This window comes from Genypterus blacodes, unplaced genomic scaffold (genome assembly GCF_046128005.1).
Source record: "Genypterus blacodes isolate CSIRO-AG114 ecotype Tasmania unplaced genomic scaffold, CSIRO-AGI_Gbla_v1 ptg000096l_1, whole genome shotgun sequence".
NCBI classification, from domain to species: Eukaryota; Metazoa; Chordata; class Actinopteri; order Ophidiiformes; family Ophidiidae; genus Genypterus; species Genypterus blacodes.
The window spans coordinates 146,781-160,000 of NW_027466900.1; the positions used below are offsets into that span (position 1 = coordinate 146,781).

The 13,220-nt window shown below is 52.1% G+C and overlaps 2 protein-coding genes across 3 annotated transcripts in view; both read right to left on the reverse strand.

Annotated features, from left to right (window-relative positions):
• The window catches only part of pik3r3b (phosphoinositide-3-kinase, regulatory subunit 3b (gamma)), a 51,145-nt gene extending 49,519 nt beyond the window's left edge, over positions 1-1,626 (reverse strand). Inside the window, exon 1 of the mRNA XM_076159407.1 lies at positions 1,610-1,626. The gene's annotated coding sequence lies outside the window, so the exon portion shown is untranslated. The remainder of the gene's footprint in view (positions 1-1,609) is intronic.
• Positions 1,627-1,717: 91 nt separating this feature from the next.
• mast2 (microtubule associated serine/threonine kinase 2) overlaps positions 1,718-13,220 on the reverse strand; it is a 20,602-nt gene continuing 9,099 nt past the window's right edge. For both annotated transcript variants that reach the window (XM_076159405.1, XM_076159403.1), the window contains exons 10-29: positions 11,739-11,840; positions 11,434-11,566; positions 11,281-11,348; positions 11,104-11,207; positions 10,794-11,002; positions 10,566-10,704; positions 10,339-10,471; positions 9,769-9,934; positions 9,533-9,634; positions 9,314-9,436; positions 9,110-9,219; positions 8,813-8,961; positions 8,595-8,737; positions 8,360-8,509; positions 7,232-7,779; positions 6,469-6,591; positions 5,822-5,958; positions 5,467-5,654; positions 4,765-5,294; positions 1,718-3,992 (exon numbers count right to left, since the gene is read on the reverse strand). In XM_076159405.1, coding sequence (XP_076015520.1) covers positions 2,730-3,992; positions 4,765-5,294; positions 5,467-5,654; positions 5,822-5,958; positions 6,469-6,591; positions 7,232-7,779; positions 8,360-8,509; positions 8,595-8,737; positions 8,813-8,961; positions 9,110-9,219; positions 9,314-9,436; positions 9,533-9,634; positions 9,769-9,934; positions 10,339-10,471; positions 10,566-10,704; positions 10,794-11,002; positions 11,104-11,207; positions 11,281-11,348; positions 11,434-11,566; positions 11,739-11,840 — 4,620 coding nt within the window. In that variant the 3' untranslated portion in view covers positions 1,718-2,729. The remainder of the gene's footprint in view (positions 3,993-4,764; positions 5,295-5,466; positions 5,655-5,821; positions 5,959-6,468; positions 6,592-7,231; positions 7,780-8,359; positions 8,510-8,594; positions 8,738-8,812; positions 8,962-9,109; positions 9,220-9,313; positions 9,437-9,532; positions 9,635-9,768; positions 9,935-10,338; positions 10,472-10,565; positions 10,705-10,793; positions 11,003-11,103; positions 11,208-11,280; positions 11,349-11,433; positions 11,567-11,738; positions 11,841-13,220) is intronic.

Consider the following 13,220-nt stretch of genomic DNA (forward strand, 5'->3'; position numbering starts at 1 on the left):
GAGAGATGACACAGAGTGTTAGCTTCAGGCTCCTCCCTGCTGGCTCCTCCTTCCTGTGTTTGTGGGCGTGGACCTTCAGACCTTCTTCTTTGTGGGTTTTCTCTGGGTACTCCAGTTTCCCCCAACAGCAAAATCAATGAATGTGACTCCAATCCTAAACATTTGTATCTCATGTTGTTAATTCAGCTTCACCACATTTAAATCCTGACCCACTAGTGGAGGTTTGGTGGGAATTTTCTATCTTCACCTACAGAGTGTAGGGTTAACCCTTTATATACATCTGCACTACAATACTACAACCTACTTTGAATCAAATGTACACAACCTTGCTGGAACACCACGAAGAAGAATGTCGTATGTGTTTGCCCTCAAACATGCAGAACTGGCCCCGCCCCCCTGTGAGCACGACTAGGCTGAATCAAGGACTCGGTCCTACAACACGACCTGCACCTGCTGACTCAATGAATGAAGCTGCTGCACTTCCTGCTCGTTCATGTTCCTCTAAACTCTACAAACTAACGTCCTGTCATGATCACACGCATGTGGACCTCATGATCTTCAGGATCGTAGTGAGAATATTCCGTCTTGCCACATTCCCCGATCATCTTCCAGATCAATGGAGTCCCTCACCAAAGCAAAACGATGGATGACCTGGACATGAAGATTCTGACCCTCCAGCTTCAAGTCGACCTTAGTGAGCCCCCCAACCAAACCTCTCCTCAGGTCATGACCCTCCAGTCGCTGCCCACATCGGGGTCGTGTCCTTGATGTTCACCTACAAGGCAGCGTCAGATATGTCCTCCGCCTATCTGCACTTCATTCAGGCTTACGTCCCCTGATGCTCTGGTGCCTCCACCCAAGACTCTTCTGCTCTGTGGTCCAGAGGTCACCAAACTCCCTCTGTGTCTTTAAGAGACAGACCAAGACCCTCTGCCTCCTATGTCCTGTTGTTCCTCTCGACTTCCTGCTCTTGTTCTTATGTACGTCGCTTTGCTTAAAATCCTGTACGACTAAATGTAAATGTTCTGAGCAGGTGTGTGTGTGTGTGCGCGTGCGTGCGTGCGTGCGTGCGTGCATCTGCACAGGAAGCCCCTGTTGATCTTGCTGGAGAGGCTCTGCGATTGGCCCAGCGCCACAAAAACAAGCCCCGCCTCCACTGCGTCTTCCTGGGCTCGCTCACTGTGGATGCAGGTCAGAGGTCACAGGGTCAGAGGTCACAGGGTCCACAGCTACTCTTCTAAATCTGCCGATCTGTTTTCACCTTTAAGGCTCAAAAATGTCTTCAGATCTTAAATCCAACAATCAGATGAACTGAGGGTCTGTGATGATGTAATGAGATGATGACATCATTAAACACATACAGGAGATGACATCATTTCAATCATACAGAAAGATTACATGAAGTCATTTACAGTCAAACATGGTAAACAAAACAGCTTAATGTAGTCCTCTTCATCACTCTGCTCCTCTTCATAATTCTCCTCATCACTCTGCTCCTTCCCATCATCACTCGGCTCCTCTTCATTGTCCCTTTCCTCCTCCTCTTCATCACTCTGCTCCTCTTCATTGTTCTCCTCCTCTTCATCACTCTGACCCTCCTCTTCATCACTCTCCTCCTCCTCTTCTTCACTCTGCTCCTCTTCATTGCTTGTAAAAACGCTTTTTAAAAAACTGATTGCTGATTATTAAAAAGATGAATAAAGATAAAATACAGTAGTTGTTCATGTAAAAAACTTTATTATTGTTGGTATGATGAACACGCTAACACGCTAACACGCTTTAACACAAGAAAACATAAAAACATATTGCACTCACTTTACTCAAACACACACAGAAACACACACACACAATCATTCAAGCCCATTTCCACACATTTAACGTACAAACGCCACGTCACAGTGAGTGTGTGTGTGTGTGTGTGTGTGTGATGTGGTTTCAGTTCATCTGAGTGGGATTAAAGGGTTAATCTAAGACACAAAGTGTGAATACACGTCGAGTCCTCAAAAGCAAAACGTCAAATTCTGACACAGAGCCGACTTCCTGTGAGGATGAACAGCTGACTGATGAACACCAACATGAAGTGATTCATCATCAGGGTCACATGACCAAACGTGTCACACCCTGTTCAAAGGTGCTAATGCTAATGCTGTGGGCTAATAGTTGCATGCTGACGTTTGATTTAGTTTGTTAAACAAATAAAAACAATGAGCGACAAAAGAAGAATCAGTCTTTGATAGATTAGCGGCGTAAACACACAGGAAGTCTGTCCAGACATCAAAACATGAAACACAAACCAGCAGGGGGCCACAGATCAAAGAGGAACATCAGAGTGATGATGAACGGACCAAACCATTATCGTCTTCATCGCAGTACAATGGACTCTGGGTGCGTGTGCACGTGTGCACGTGTGGTGCTTGTGACGCGTGTGCGTGCCGGCTGGCCGCTGGACGTCTTCCTGCCTCCCAACACGCGTCCGCCCTTCACATCCACTCCACATTGTGATGAGCCAAACTCACTTCCTCTGGCGTCGCTCTGGTTGGCTGTGTGAATGTGTCACACACATTCACCAAACTGTCCACACCTGTGTGTGTGCGTGTGCGTGTGTGTGTGTGTGTATGTGTGCCCATGCAAGAGAAAAGAAATCAAAGTGTTCCAAGCAGCCAGAGCAGGAAGTGGAATGAGTCTGGTGTTAGCGTGACACATGCATGTGTGAAGTCATCTGTGCGCTGCTACGTGTTCTTGCCTGCTGCTTTGTCCGGCTGAAGAGGCGCGGCGAGGCCGCCGCGGCGGGTCGCGGTCTGGGGTTGGGGCCTCTTGGGCTGCGGCGGCTCGGACACGGCCGAGGCGGCCGGGTTCACGTGGAGCGCCTGACGCCTCTGCGCCTCTGTGCCGCCGTCGCCACCTGCAGGTCTGTTTGGGAGGTCCCTGGAGGAGGTCTGTGCTGTGTGGGCGGGGGGGAGCTGCTCAGGTTCTCCTGGGGTTGTGGGCTCAGAAAGGCGAGGGGATGATGAGTTCCCGTCTGCAGAGCAGCTGAGCTGAACAGAACCTAACGCACCTTTAGTGACTGACAGCTGGGACACCGCTTTGTCACGTCCAGATGCAGCAGCCAGGGAGCACGAACTGCAGGAGGACGCCGCCCCGACTGTGGCGCTCTGGGCTTGTCTCCAGTTCGCCGCCTCCTTTTTTTCTTTGGGAACGCCGGGAGACGAGCAGGAGCTCCGTGAAGACTCTCGGCTTTCGTTTGGATCCGCAGCGTTTGTGGCAGGACTTGTGCTCGTAATGGTGGAGTGCGCGATGGTGGGCGCGGGACTGTCTGGGGTCCGGTCCTCGGCTCTGGGTTCGGTGGGGCCCCCAGTCTTGCCCCTGAGGCTCTTGGAGTCTAGCGGGGGGGCCGGTTTGAGGAAAGGCTCCTTGCTGACTGAGATGAACGCACTGCCTGGAGTGGAGAAAGAAAGGGGGCCCTGACCGGGACTGGAGACACCTTGTGGGACGTCGCCTGAGGACGACGTCCCGTCTTTCAGAGAGGACAGGCTCAGACCGGGGGGGACCGCTTGGGAGTCGGGGGTTTGGACAAGCTGCGAGGACGCAGCACGGGAGGGGCAGGACGAGAGGCCGGAGGGGGGCGGCATAGACCCGGGGCCCTTTCGGACGGTGGTGGGCCGCAGCAGGGGAGGAGGGGTGTAGGCGGTCCCCCTTCGCCCGTCTTGACTGTCCTCAGATCCCTCGTCTGTCTCGTCCTCAGATGAATCCACCTCATGTATGGCGTCCTGCTTCTGCAGAGACTCTCTGCGTCCGGCTCGGTCCTGCCTGATAGCAGACAGTTTGTCCTTCAGCTTGCTTTTCCCAGGGGCCAGACCCAGCGAGCCAGACCCTGAGCTCAGGGCCCCGTCCCCCTCCTGACGGCCCAGCTTTCTGGATGATGAGGAGTGTTTGTGCAGGCTGCCCTTCTCCACACCGCGTCCTGCTGAGGACAGAAGAGCCTCGCCAGACTCCTGGAGACACAAACATAAAGAAACCAGGGCTGATCAGTAAGACCTGGATCAGTAAGACCTGGATCAGTAAGACCTGGATCAGTAGGACCTGGATCGGTAGGACCTGGGTCATTACGGTCTGGGTCACTAGGACCTGGATCAGTAGGACCTGGATCAGTAGGACCTGGATCGGGAGGACCTGGGTCAGTAGGACCTGGATCAGTAGGACCTGGATCAGTAGGACCTGGATCGGGAGGACCTGGGTCATTACAGTCTGGGTCCATAGGACCTGGATCAGTAGGACCTGGATCAGTAGGACCTGGATCGGGAGGACCTGGGTCAGTAGGACCTGGATCAGTAGGACCTGGGTCAGTAGGACCTGGATCAGTAGGACCTGGATCAGTAAGATCTGGATCAGTAGGACCTGGGTCATTATGGTCTAGGTCAGTAGGACCTGGATCAGTAGGACCTGGATCAGTAGGACCTGGATCGGTAGGACCTGGGTCATTACGGTCTGGGTCAGTAGGACCTGGATCAGTAGGACCTGGATCGGGAGGACCTGGATCAGTAGGACCTGGATCAGTAGGATGGATCAGTAGGACCTGGATCAGTAGGACCTGGATCAGTAGGACCTGGATCAGTAGGATCAGGATCTGGATAGGAGCTCTATGTCTCCAGGCAGAGCCGAGTGTCTAGCAGAGCTACAAACATCAACTAGCAGCATCATGGAGCTGAGATGATTGAGTGAAGGACAAAGTGATCACAGTATTGATTATTGATTCATGTGTTGTACCTGAAGGCTCTGTTCCCTCTGCAGCATCTCCTTCTTAAAGTCTGAATGTGAGATGTCCAAACTGTGCTTACGGGGGCCCACAGCCACGCCCACCGCCATCTTCTTCTCACCCGCTGTGACCGCTCCCGACGGCGAGGAAGGAGAGGAAGCCAGGGAGGTCGCCAGCTTCTCGGCCGACTGCACCCTCTTGAGGAGCGGAGAGCGCGGAGTCTCGCCGCTCTTTGGTCTGGAGATGTGCCTCACCGAGGGGGGGGAGGAGTGGAGCTTCACAGGGAAAGACTGACCCAGAGCGTGTCCAGGAAGTGGAGACGGGGAACGCTGCGGCGAGCCGCTCTGAGGGGTGGGCGACGGCGTGCGGGCCAGGGGAGAGAGAGGGATGTTTCCGGCCGACTTGCGGCGGGGAGAGCGGTACTGGCGCTGCAGCTTGGGAGCCAGACCTTGAAGAGAACTGGGCCGGATGTGACCCGAGCTCGCCGGAGAGTTTGGGACGCTGGAGCTCGGGGAGCTGCTCTGAGACGAGGTTCCTCCAACTGAAACAAACACACGGTCATAAGATCACACGGCTCACGGGCTTCAAGCGTGTCCTGTATGAAGAAACATCTCAGCTGCTCCGGGGTTTGGATCTTGTCACATTTCAAACTAATGAACTCATAGTTTGAAAACATCTGGATCTACCTGCACATGCACACGGGGCTGCCTGACCTGAGTGGGCGGAGTCTGGCGTGGACCTGTAGCCCTGCGTGGGGCTGCGGGGGGACAGGTTGTGTGTGGGGGAGGAGGGGCCGCTCTCTCCAGACGACAGCGAGCGACTGAGAGACGACAGACTGCGACTGGTGTGCAGCAGCGACGCGTGTTTGGTGATCTTCCTGAAGAGAGATGTCCTCTTCTTACTGTGACACACACACACATGCGCACACACAATTTCTATCAAACTAAACAGATTGTCTCCAGATTATCAAACTCTGATTTTCTACTATGCCTTACTGCAGCACTACTGTTCACAATGAGTGAATCCAGGTGATTTAAGGTTCTGTGTGTGTGTGTGTGTGTGTCTCACCTGTCCTGCCCCTCTTTGGTCCTGCTCTTCTTGTTGCGTCGGGCCATCTTGGACTTACTGCTGGTCTTTCGGGCGGGGCCGACCTTGATGGACGTGTTCTCGAAGGGTGTGGCCAAGATGGAAACTTTGGCTCCGCTCTAATGAAAACCGGTTATAGTTAAGTCTGTGAAAGCTGCTAAACCACGCCCACATCCTGACTCCACAGGTCCGCCTAAATCTGATCCCAACCCTCCTCACAAAGAGACGCCAGCCCAGCTAAAGCCTGAAGCTGATGGGTCCTAAAGCCTGAAGCTGATGGGTCCTAAAGCCTGAAGCTGATGGGTCCTAAAACCCGAAGCTGATGGGTCCTAAAGCCTGAAGCTGATGGGTCTCAAAGCCTGAAGCTGATGGGTCCTAAAGCCTGAAGCTGATGGGTCCTAAAGCCTGAAGCTGATGGGTCCTAAAGCCTGAAGCTGATGGGTCTTAAAGCCTGAAGCTGATGGGTCCTAAAGCCTGAAGCTGATGGGTCTTAAAGCCTGAAGCTGATGGGTCCTAAAGCCTGAAGCTGATGGGTCCTAAAGCCTGAAGCTGATTAAGTCTGAAGCTCAAACCCTGCTGGATCAGGAGCCTGTGGAGTCACGATTTGTAAGGTGACGTAAACCTGGTACCTTCAGGATCAGCTCCACAACCTCGGTATGAACCAAACCATGGACCGGCTCTCCATTGACACGGGTGATCAGGTCTCCTTCTCTCAGACCGGCCTCATGAGCTGGACCCCCAATTTCAACATGCTGCCAGAGAGAGAGAGAGAGAGAGAGAGAGAGAGAGAGAGAGAGAGAGAGACAGAGACAGAGACAGAGAGAGAGACACAGAGAGAGAGAAACAGAAACACAGAGAGAGACAGAGACAGACACAAAGAGAAGGAGACAGAGAAAGAGAGAAGGAGACAGAGAGAGAGAGAGAGAGAGAGAGAGAGAGAGAGAGAGAGAGAGAGACAGACAAAAAGACAGACAGACAGACAGACAGACAGACAGACAGAGAGAGACACATAGGAGTGAAAGTGAGAGAAAAGAACAGTGAGTCAGTACTTTTTACTACTTTTCCATTTGTCTTTCTTTCTCTGCTTCATTCCCTCTCTTCTTCTTTCCACAGAGCTTAGGCTCGTTGTTTAGAAGTCATATTAAGCAACACTCAACTTCTTCCTTTGTCTCTTGTTCTCTTTCTGTCTTAACTTACTTTCACTCCTATTTGACTGAACTCTTTCTATGTTGTAGTGAACTACATGGTTTCCTCATTTCCATTTGAATTCACTTTAAAATGAAGGTTTAATCAGTGACCTGTAGGGGGCACTAGTGTCAACATGTTTGTTTGTATAACGTCTGGACCTGGACCTGGACCTGGACCAGGACCAGGACCTGGACCTGGACTCACCCAGACCATGTGGTGCACCGCGTAGACGTCCGAGTCGCCCATGTAGACCCGGATGGCTCTCAGGGTGAAGCCGTACTTCTTGCCCGCTCGGTGGATGACGATGGTGGGTTTGGCGCTGCTCACGGCGGGGGAAAGGTCTCGGCTGGGCGAGGAGTCCCGAGATGACGGATTGGAAGACAGAGAGTGAGGTGACATGGGGCTGGCCAATGGAGAGGCTCCGTGGTGATCTGCGGACACACCGGCAGATTTCATGTTCCCGAGAGGATGAACCGTCACAACCGACGCTCCGGTGCCCAGGTGGAGAGGAGACGGCTGACCCGCGGGGATCATCAGCGACAGCGTGGTGGCCGAGGCCGACTTGATGACCTTGAGGGGTCTCGTGGGCGACGACGGGTGTTTGTCCGCGTCAGCAGACAGCAGGCGGTGGCGAGCTCTGCGCGCGGCCAGGTCACTGATGGCTCTGGAAGTCGCGGGAGATTCGGCATCACCTGAAGGTCCCGCCCCCGCAGCGCCGTTACCACGGTCACACACATCACCTGAACTTCCAGCTGCACAGAGACGAGAGACTTTGAAACTCAAAGACCAATCATTAAATAATAAATAATAAATAATTCACAGTTTGATTGTTCAGCTGCCATTAAAGCGCCGCTCCTAAGCGTGTAGGATGTGTTCTATATCATGTAGTCAGAAAGTGGAGAGCTCATCTGTTGTCTCTTAGTCGTGTTCACGTTACTCAACATCAAACATCAGTCTCGTGGCGTTCCAGTCGGGTTTGCTTTCAAAGCACAGGCTTCAGAAAAAACTCAACCCATGAAATCCCAGGACGCTTTGGTTTGTAGTTTTATTGTTTGTAGTCTGAGTTACGTGTGTGTGTGTGTGTGTGTGTGTGTGTGTGTGTGTGTGTGTGCGTGTGTGTGTGTGTGTGTGTGTGTGTGTGTGCGTGTGTGTGCGTGTGTGTGTGTGTGTGTGTGCGTGTGTGCGTGTGTGCGTGTGTGTGTGTGTGTGTGTGCGTGTGTGTGCGTGTGTGCGTGTGTGTGTGCGTGTGTGCGTGTGTGCGTGTGTGTGTGCGTGTGTGTGTGCGTGTGTGTGCGTGTGTGCGTGCGTGTGTGTGTGTGTGTGTGCACTGACGTGTGAGTGTGGCCTTGCTGCAGGTGGAGCTGGGCGTGGTTGGAGACTCGTCCAGTTTGAGCTCTCGCTCCACTGGGAGCTCTGGGATGGACAGTGGCAGCTCGTCACAGCGGGGGGTCCTTGCTGCGCTCTGGCGGCTCCCAGCTGAGCCTGACAGACAGAAAGCAGGGCTTCGTTTATCACAACACATGTCTCATATCCTGTCAGGAAGTCAGACAGTCTTCCTTGCTCGTACCTTGGCCTCCTTCCTCCTCAGAAGAAACGGCAAAGCGCGGCATCTCGATGATGGCGGAGCAGCAGCGTCGCCTCACGGTGAGCGGCGGACTAGAGTCGCTCTCTGTGTGGGACGACTCGGAAACAGAGAGACGCTTCCTCAGGCTGGAGGGAGAGACGGACGGACGTGTGTTAACCCCGCTAACGTGACGACAAAACCACAGAAAGAAATCCACTCACATCTCAGGCGATCCCACGAGCCAGGAGCGCCTCAGGCCGCTCACGCTGTCATGGCGGTCGCCGCCCTCCTCGCTGAGGCTACGCTTGGTGGTGGGAGGAGGCGTCCGCTTGTCCTCCAACAGAGACAGACGCTCCATACTGCTGTACACCTGAAGCAAACACAGGCCAAGTCACACACACACCACACCATTCTATGTGAGTGTGTGTGTATGTGAGTGAGTGAGTGAGTGAGTGAGTGAGTGAGTGAGTGAGTGAGTGAGTGAGTGAGTGAGTGAGTGAGTGAGTGTGTGTGTGTACCTTGCTGAATCGAGGCGAGCAGGAGGAAAACTGTCTAATCTCTACATGTTCATCCTCGTTGGTGTCGTCCTCTTCCTCCGAGTCCAGGTGATGGTAGCGATCAGAGCGAGCTAAGGACAAACACACACACACACACACAGATCAGCAGAAACATGGTGATGATGGTGATGCTGATGATGATGATGATGAAGAGTAGGGACTTACTGTCAAAGTAGCTGGTGTCGTCCTCAGACTCCAGCTGAGGGATGAACTCTGCTTTCTGTCTGAGGAGGCTGTTCCAGTCCAGACCTGTGAAGAAGGAGTGCTGCTTCACCTCGTACACACTTCCTGTAAAGACATCACAAGACAAAGAGGGACATAAAGGACATGACAAGACAAAGAGGGACATAAAGGACAGGAGAGACACACAGGATGGGAGCCTACCTGTGCCCAGTCTCTCCAGTGGGTTCTGTCTCAGCAGTTTGGTGATGAGGTCCTGAGCGTCCAGAGGAAGAGCTTCATCCTCCTCCGGCCACATGATCTCATCTGCCACACACACACACACATTTCCATCTTACCTGCATCTTACAGTTGAATACATATTAACTGGAGAGTAAAACAATAACAACTTCCTGAGCTCTGGAAGTTTTCAGTCAGTCCACTAGGGGCCGCTCACTCACCGCTGATCACCTGACCAAACAGCTCCTCTGGCGTGTCTCCAAAGAAGGGAGCGCAGCCCACCAGGAACTCGTACAGGATGACGCCCATGGCCCACCAGTCCACCGGCTTCCCGTAGCCCTGGCGGAGGATGACCTCTGGAGCGATGTACTCAGGAGTCCCACACACCTGAGGGCAAAGGTCAAGGTTACAACAATGAGCTCCAGCCCAACACAACTGCAGCTCAGCAATGAACCCAGCATGGATCAAACCCACATTCAGAACCTGGGACCGCTTCATGCTGCTCATGTGAACATGTGCTCATGGACTCTGAGCCACATGGCAGAGTGGACCACATGAGCCCAGACACAGAGCTCACTAATACACCCCAGAACCTCCAGAACCTCCAGAGCGCTGCGTCCAGTTCTGATGTCCATTGTGTGAATAATGGGAGGTAGAAGTTATAAATAAGTGGTGATATTGATTTGAAGTCACATGATGACTGTGGAACCAAATGTGAAAAGGTTTGGACTCTTTGGTCTTTGGTTTGTAGAGGAAGTAACAGATGGTGACTCACACACAAGTCAAGCTACCTGTTTGTCCAGGAACTCTCTGGTGTCTTTCTCGATGTGTCCCTCGTACAGGTTGGTGGTGAGACTCATCAGACCGATTTTGGACAAACCAAAGTCCGTCAGCTTAATGTGTCCCATGGACGTGATGAGGAGACTGTGGAGACACGTCCAGCACCAGCAGAGACATGGTTAGCATACTGTCAAAGAGTGCGTGTGTGTGTGTGTGTGTGTGTGTGTGTGGACCGTACTTATCAGGTTTGAGGTCTCTGTGTACGATTCCATAGTTGTGCAGATACTCTAAGGCCAGGACGGTCTCAGCAAAGTACAGTCGAGCCATATCCACAGGTAGAGCTCTGATGTTCTTCAGCAGCGTGGCACAGTCTCCACCTGCCCCAACACACACACAACTACAACATGTAAAAGTGTCCATGTGTGTGTGCATGTGTGTGTGCACGTGTGAGTGCATGTTCTCTTACCCTCCACATACTCCATGACCATGCACAGATGTCTCCTGGTCTCGAAGGAGCAGAACATGGAGACAACAAAGGGGTTCTCTGCGAAGGTCAGAATGTCTCTCTCCACAAAGGCCTGCTGGATCTGGTTCCTCAGGATAAGGTTCTGCTTGTTGATCTTCTTCATGGCAAAACGTTGCCGTGTCTCCTTGTGACGCACCAGAAACACGGCGCTACGAAGACCGAGGAGGACAGAGGAAGAGGAAGAGGAGGAGCGGTGAACAAAGACGATGAAAGGCTAAAGTGAAGAGTTTCTATGAGTTTCCTGTCGTACCCGTACGCTCCATTACTGATCAACTTGATGTTCTCAAAGTCCTCCTCTTGAGGGGTTTTGGTTTTGGACTGAGTTGGAGGTGCTGGGACCGACCTTCCTCCACCCTGGAACACACAACCAAGCATTTAGGAAAGCTTCACCATGTAGATTTGTTGACTTCACAATCTTCACACTCACATTTACCGACTCGTCCGTCTCTGGAGTTTCTGGGTGTCCGCTGTCGTAGCTGCTCAGCCGGGCCATTTCTACACAGAACCAAACAGAACCAACGTCCAAAAAACAGCTACACACCACCAATGTTCTAAGGACGGGATGGTTAGGGCTCATTACCCTCCAAGGGGTCTCTGGTCAGGCCCAGCTGGCTGATGATGTATCGAGGGATGTCAGTCTTGATGCCCTGACCTTCTTTAGCGTGACCCTCTGCTGCCTCCAACAGGTGGTAAAACTCCTCAGGGTCAAACTCCTTCAGAGGGACAGAGACAGAGACAGAGACAGAGACAAGAGACAAGAGACAGAGACAGGAGACAGAGATTTCTGGGTTAGTGTTAATCAGTTAGTATTAATACTGATTAACCTTTTTTCAAAATGAAATCTCTCTCTACCTCCCCCCTCCCCCTCTCTCCCCCCCCCCTCACCAGACACTCCAGTAGTCTTGCAGGTCGAGCGATGATGATCATCAGCTTCTTGACGAGTTGTGTGACGAGGGTCACCTCCATGCTCTCCGAGCGCTCATGAGCCTGCAACACACACACACACACACACACACACACACACACACACACACACACACACACACACACACACACACACACACACACACACACACACACACACACACACACACACACACACACACACACACACACGTTAATGCAGGTCAGATAGTGTAGCAGGCGGCCTGATGGTGGCGCTGTAACGACTGCGTTCCTGCCATTGTGAATCTGTTTGTTTCTCCTCCCATGATTTTGTGTCACACGTGTGATCTTTGTTCATGTCAAGAAGGGGGGCGAGTGAGTGTGTGTGTGATATTCACACTGATGAGAAGTTAGTAACTATGATGTAAGATATGACAGGAAGAAGAAACCCCTGCAGCTCAGTCTGATGAAATGAGGTTCAGGACAAAGATGGAACTAAAACAGTTCAGTGTGAAGACGCAGAGGAGTCAATCAGCCCATATGTTGATTTACTGTTATAAGTTTTCAGTCAGTTTGAGTCTAAATGTAAGGATAATAATGTTGATCTTAGTAATGAGGACTCATCAGTGAGGTCACATGATCAGTGAGGTCACATGATCAGTCACATTTACACTGCACAGATGTTTTAGTTTGGTCTCTAAAGACGACAGGACGTCCTGTGTGGACGATGGACACGTCTTCATTCAAGGGGATTCCTTTGCTTCATTCTTCACTCTTAGTTTAGCACACACACACTTTTCAAATCCAAACGTAAAAAAACAAAGAAATTTGTGATGATTTCATGTTGAGGAGACAAAAGCGTCTCAATGTTTATCAGCACATTTAACAATAAATAAGAATAGAGACATGAGACGTTTCATCATCTTCACTGTGCTCATAGTCCACTGGAATGGACTCAACTGCAAAGTGCTCCTCCTCCTCCTCCTCCTCCTCCTCCCTCTCGCTCCACCTCAGCATCACCTCCTCCTCCTCCTTCCTCTCGCTCCACCTCAGCATCACCTCCTCTTCCTCCAGCCTCGTCTGCCACCACACGTGAGGCATTTCTCCACCAGATCCAAACCAAACAAAAAGATCAGCTCCTGTCCTTCGTCCTCCTGCTCACGGCCTCATCCTCTTCCTCTCTGCGTCTGTCACCCTCCTGCAGCCTATGACTGCCTGACCGATGTTGTCATTGCTGCAGCTTCAGCGTTGTGCTCCTCACTGAACCTTACACCTTCTACATCGCTCCTAACCCCCCCATCCTCCCCCCAATGCCCAATCAGGGACTCCCAAATCCCCTCCAAGTCCCGCCCACCCTGCAACCCCCCCCCCCTCTCTGCCCACTGGACTGTGAAATTAAAATCTCAAATGTGTGTGTGCGGGTGATTGATAAATAGTGTGTGTGTGTTCCACTACAACAGAGGGTCAATATGAGGCCGGTGG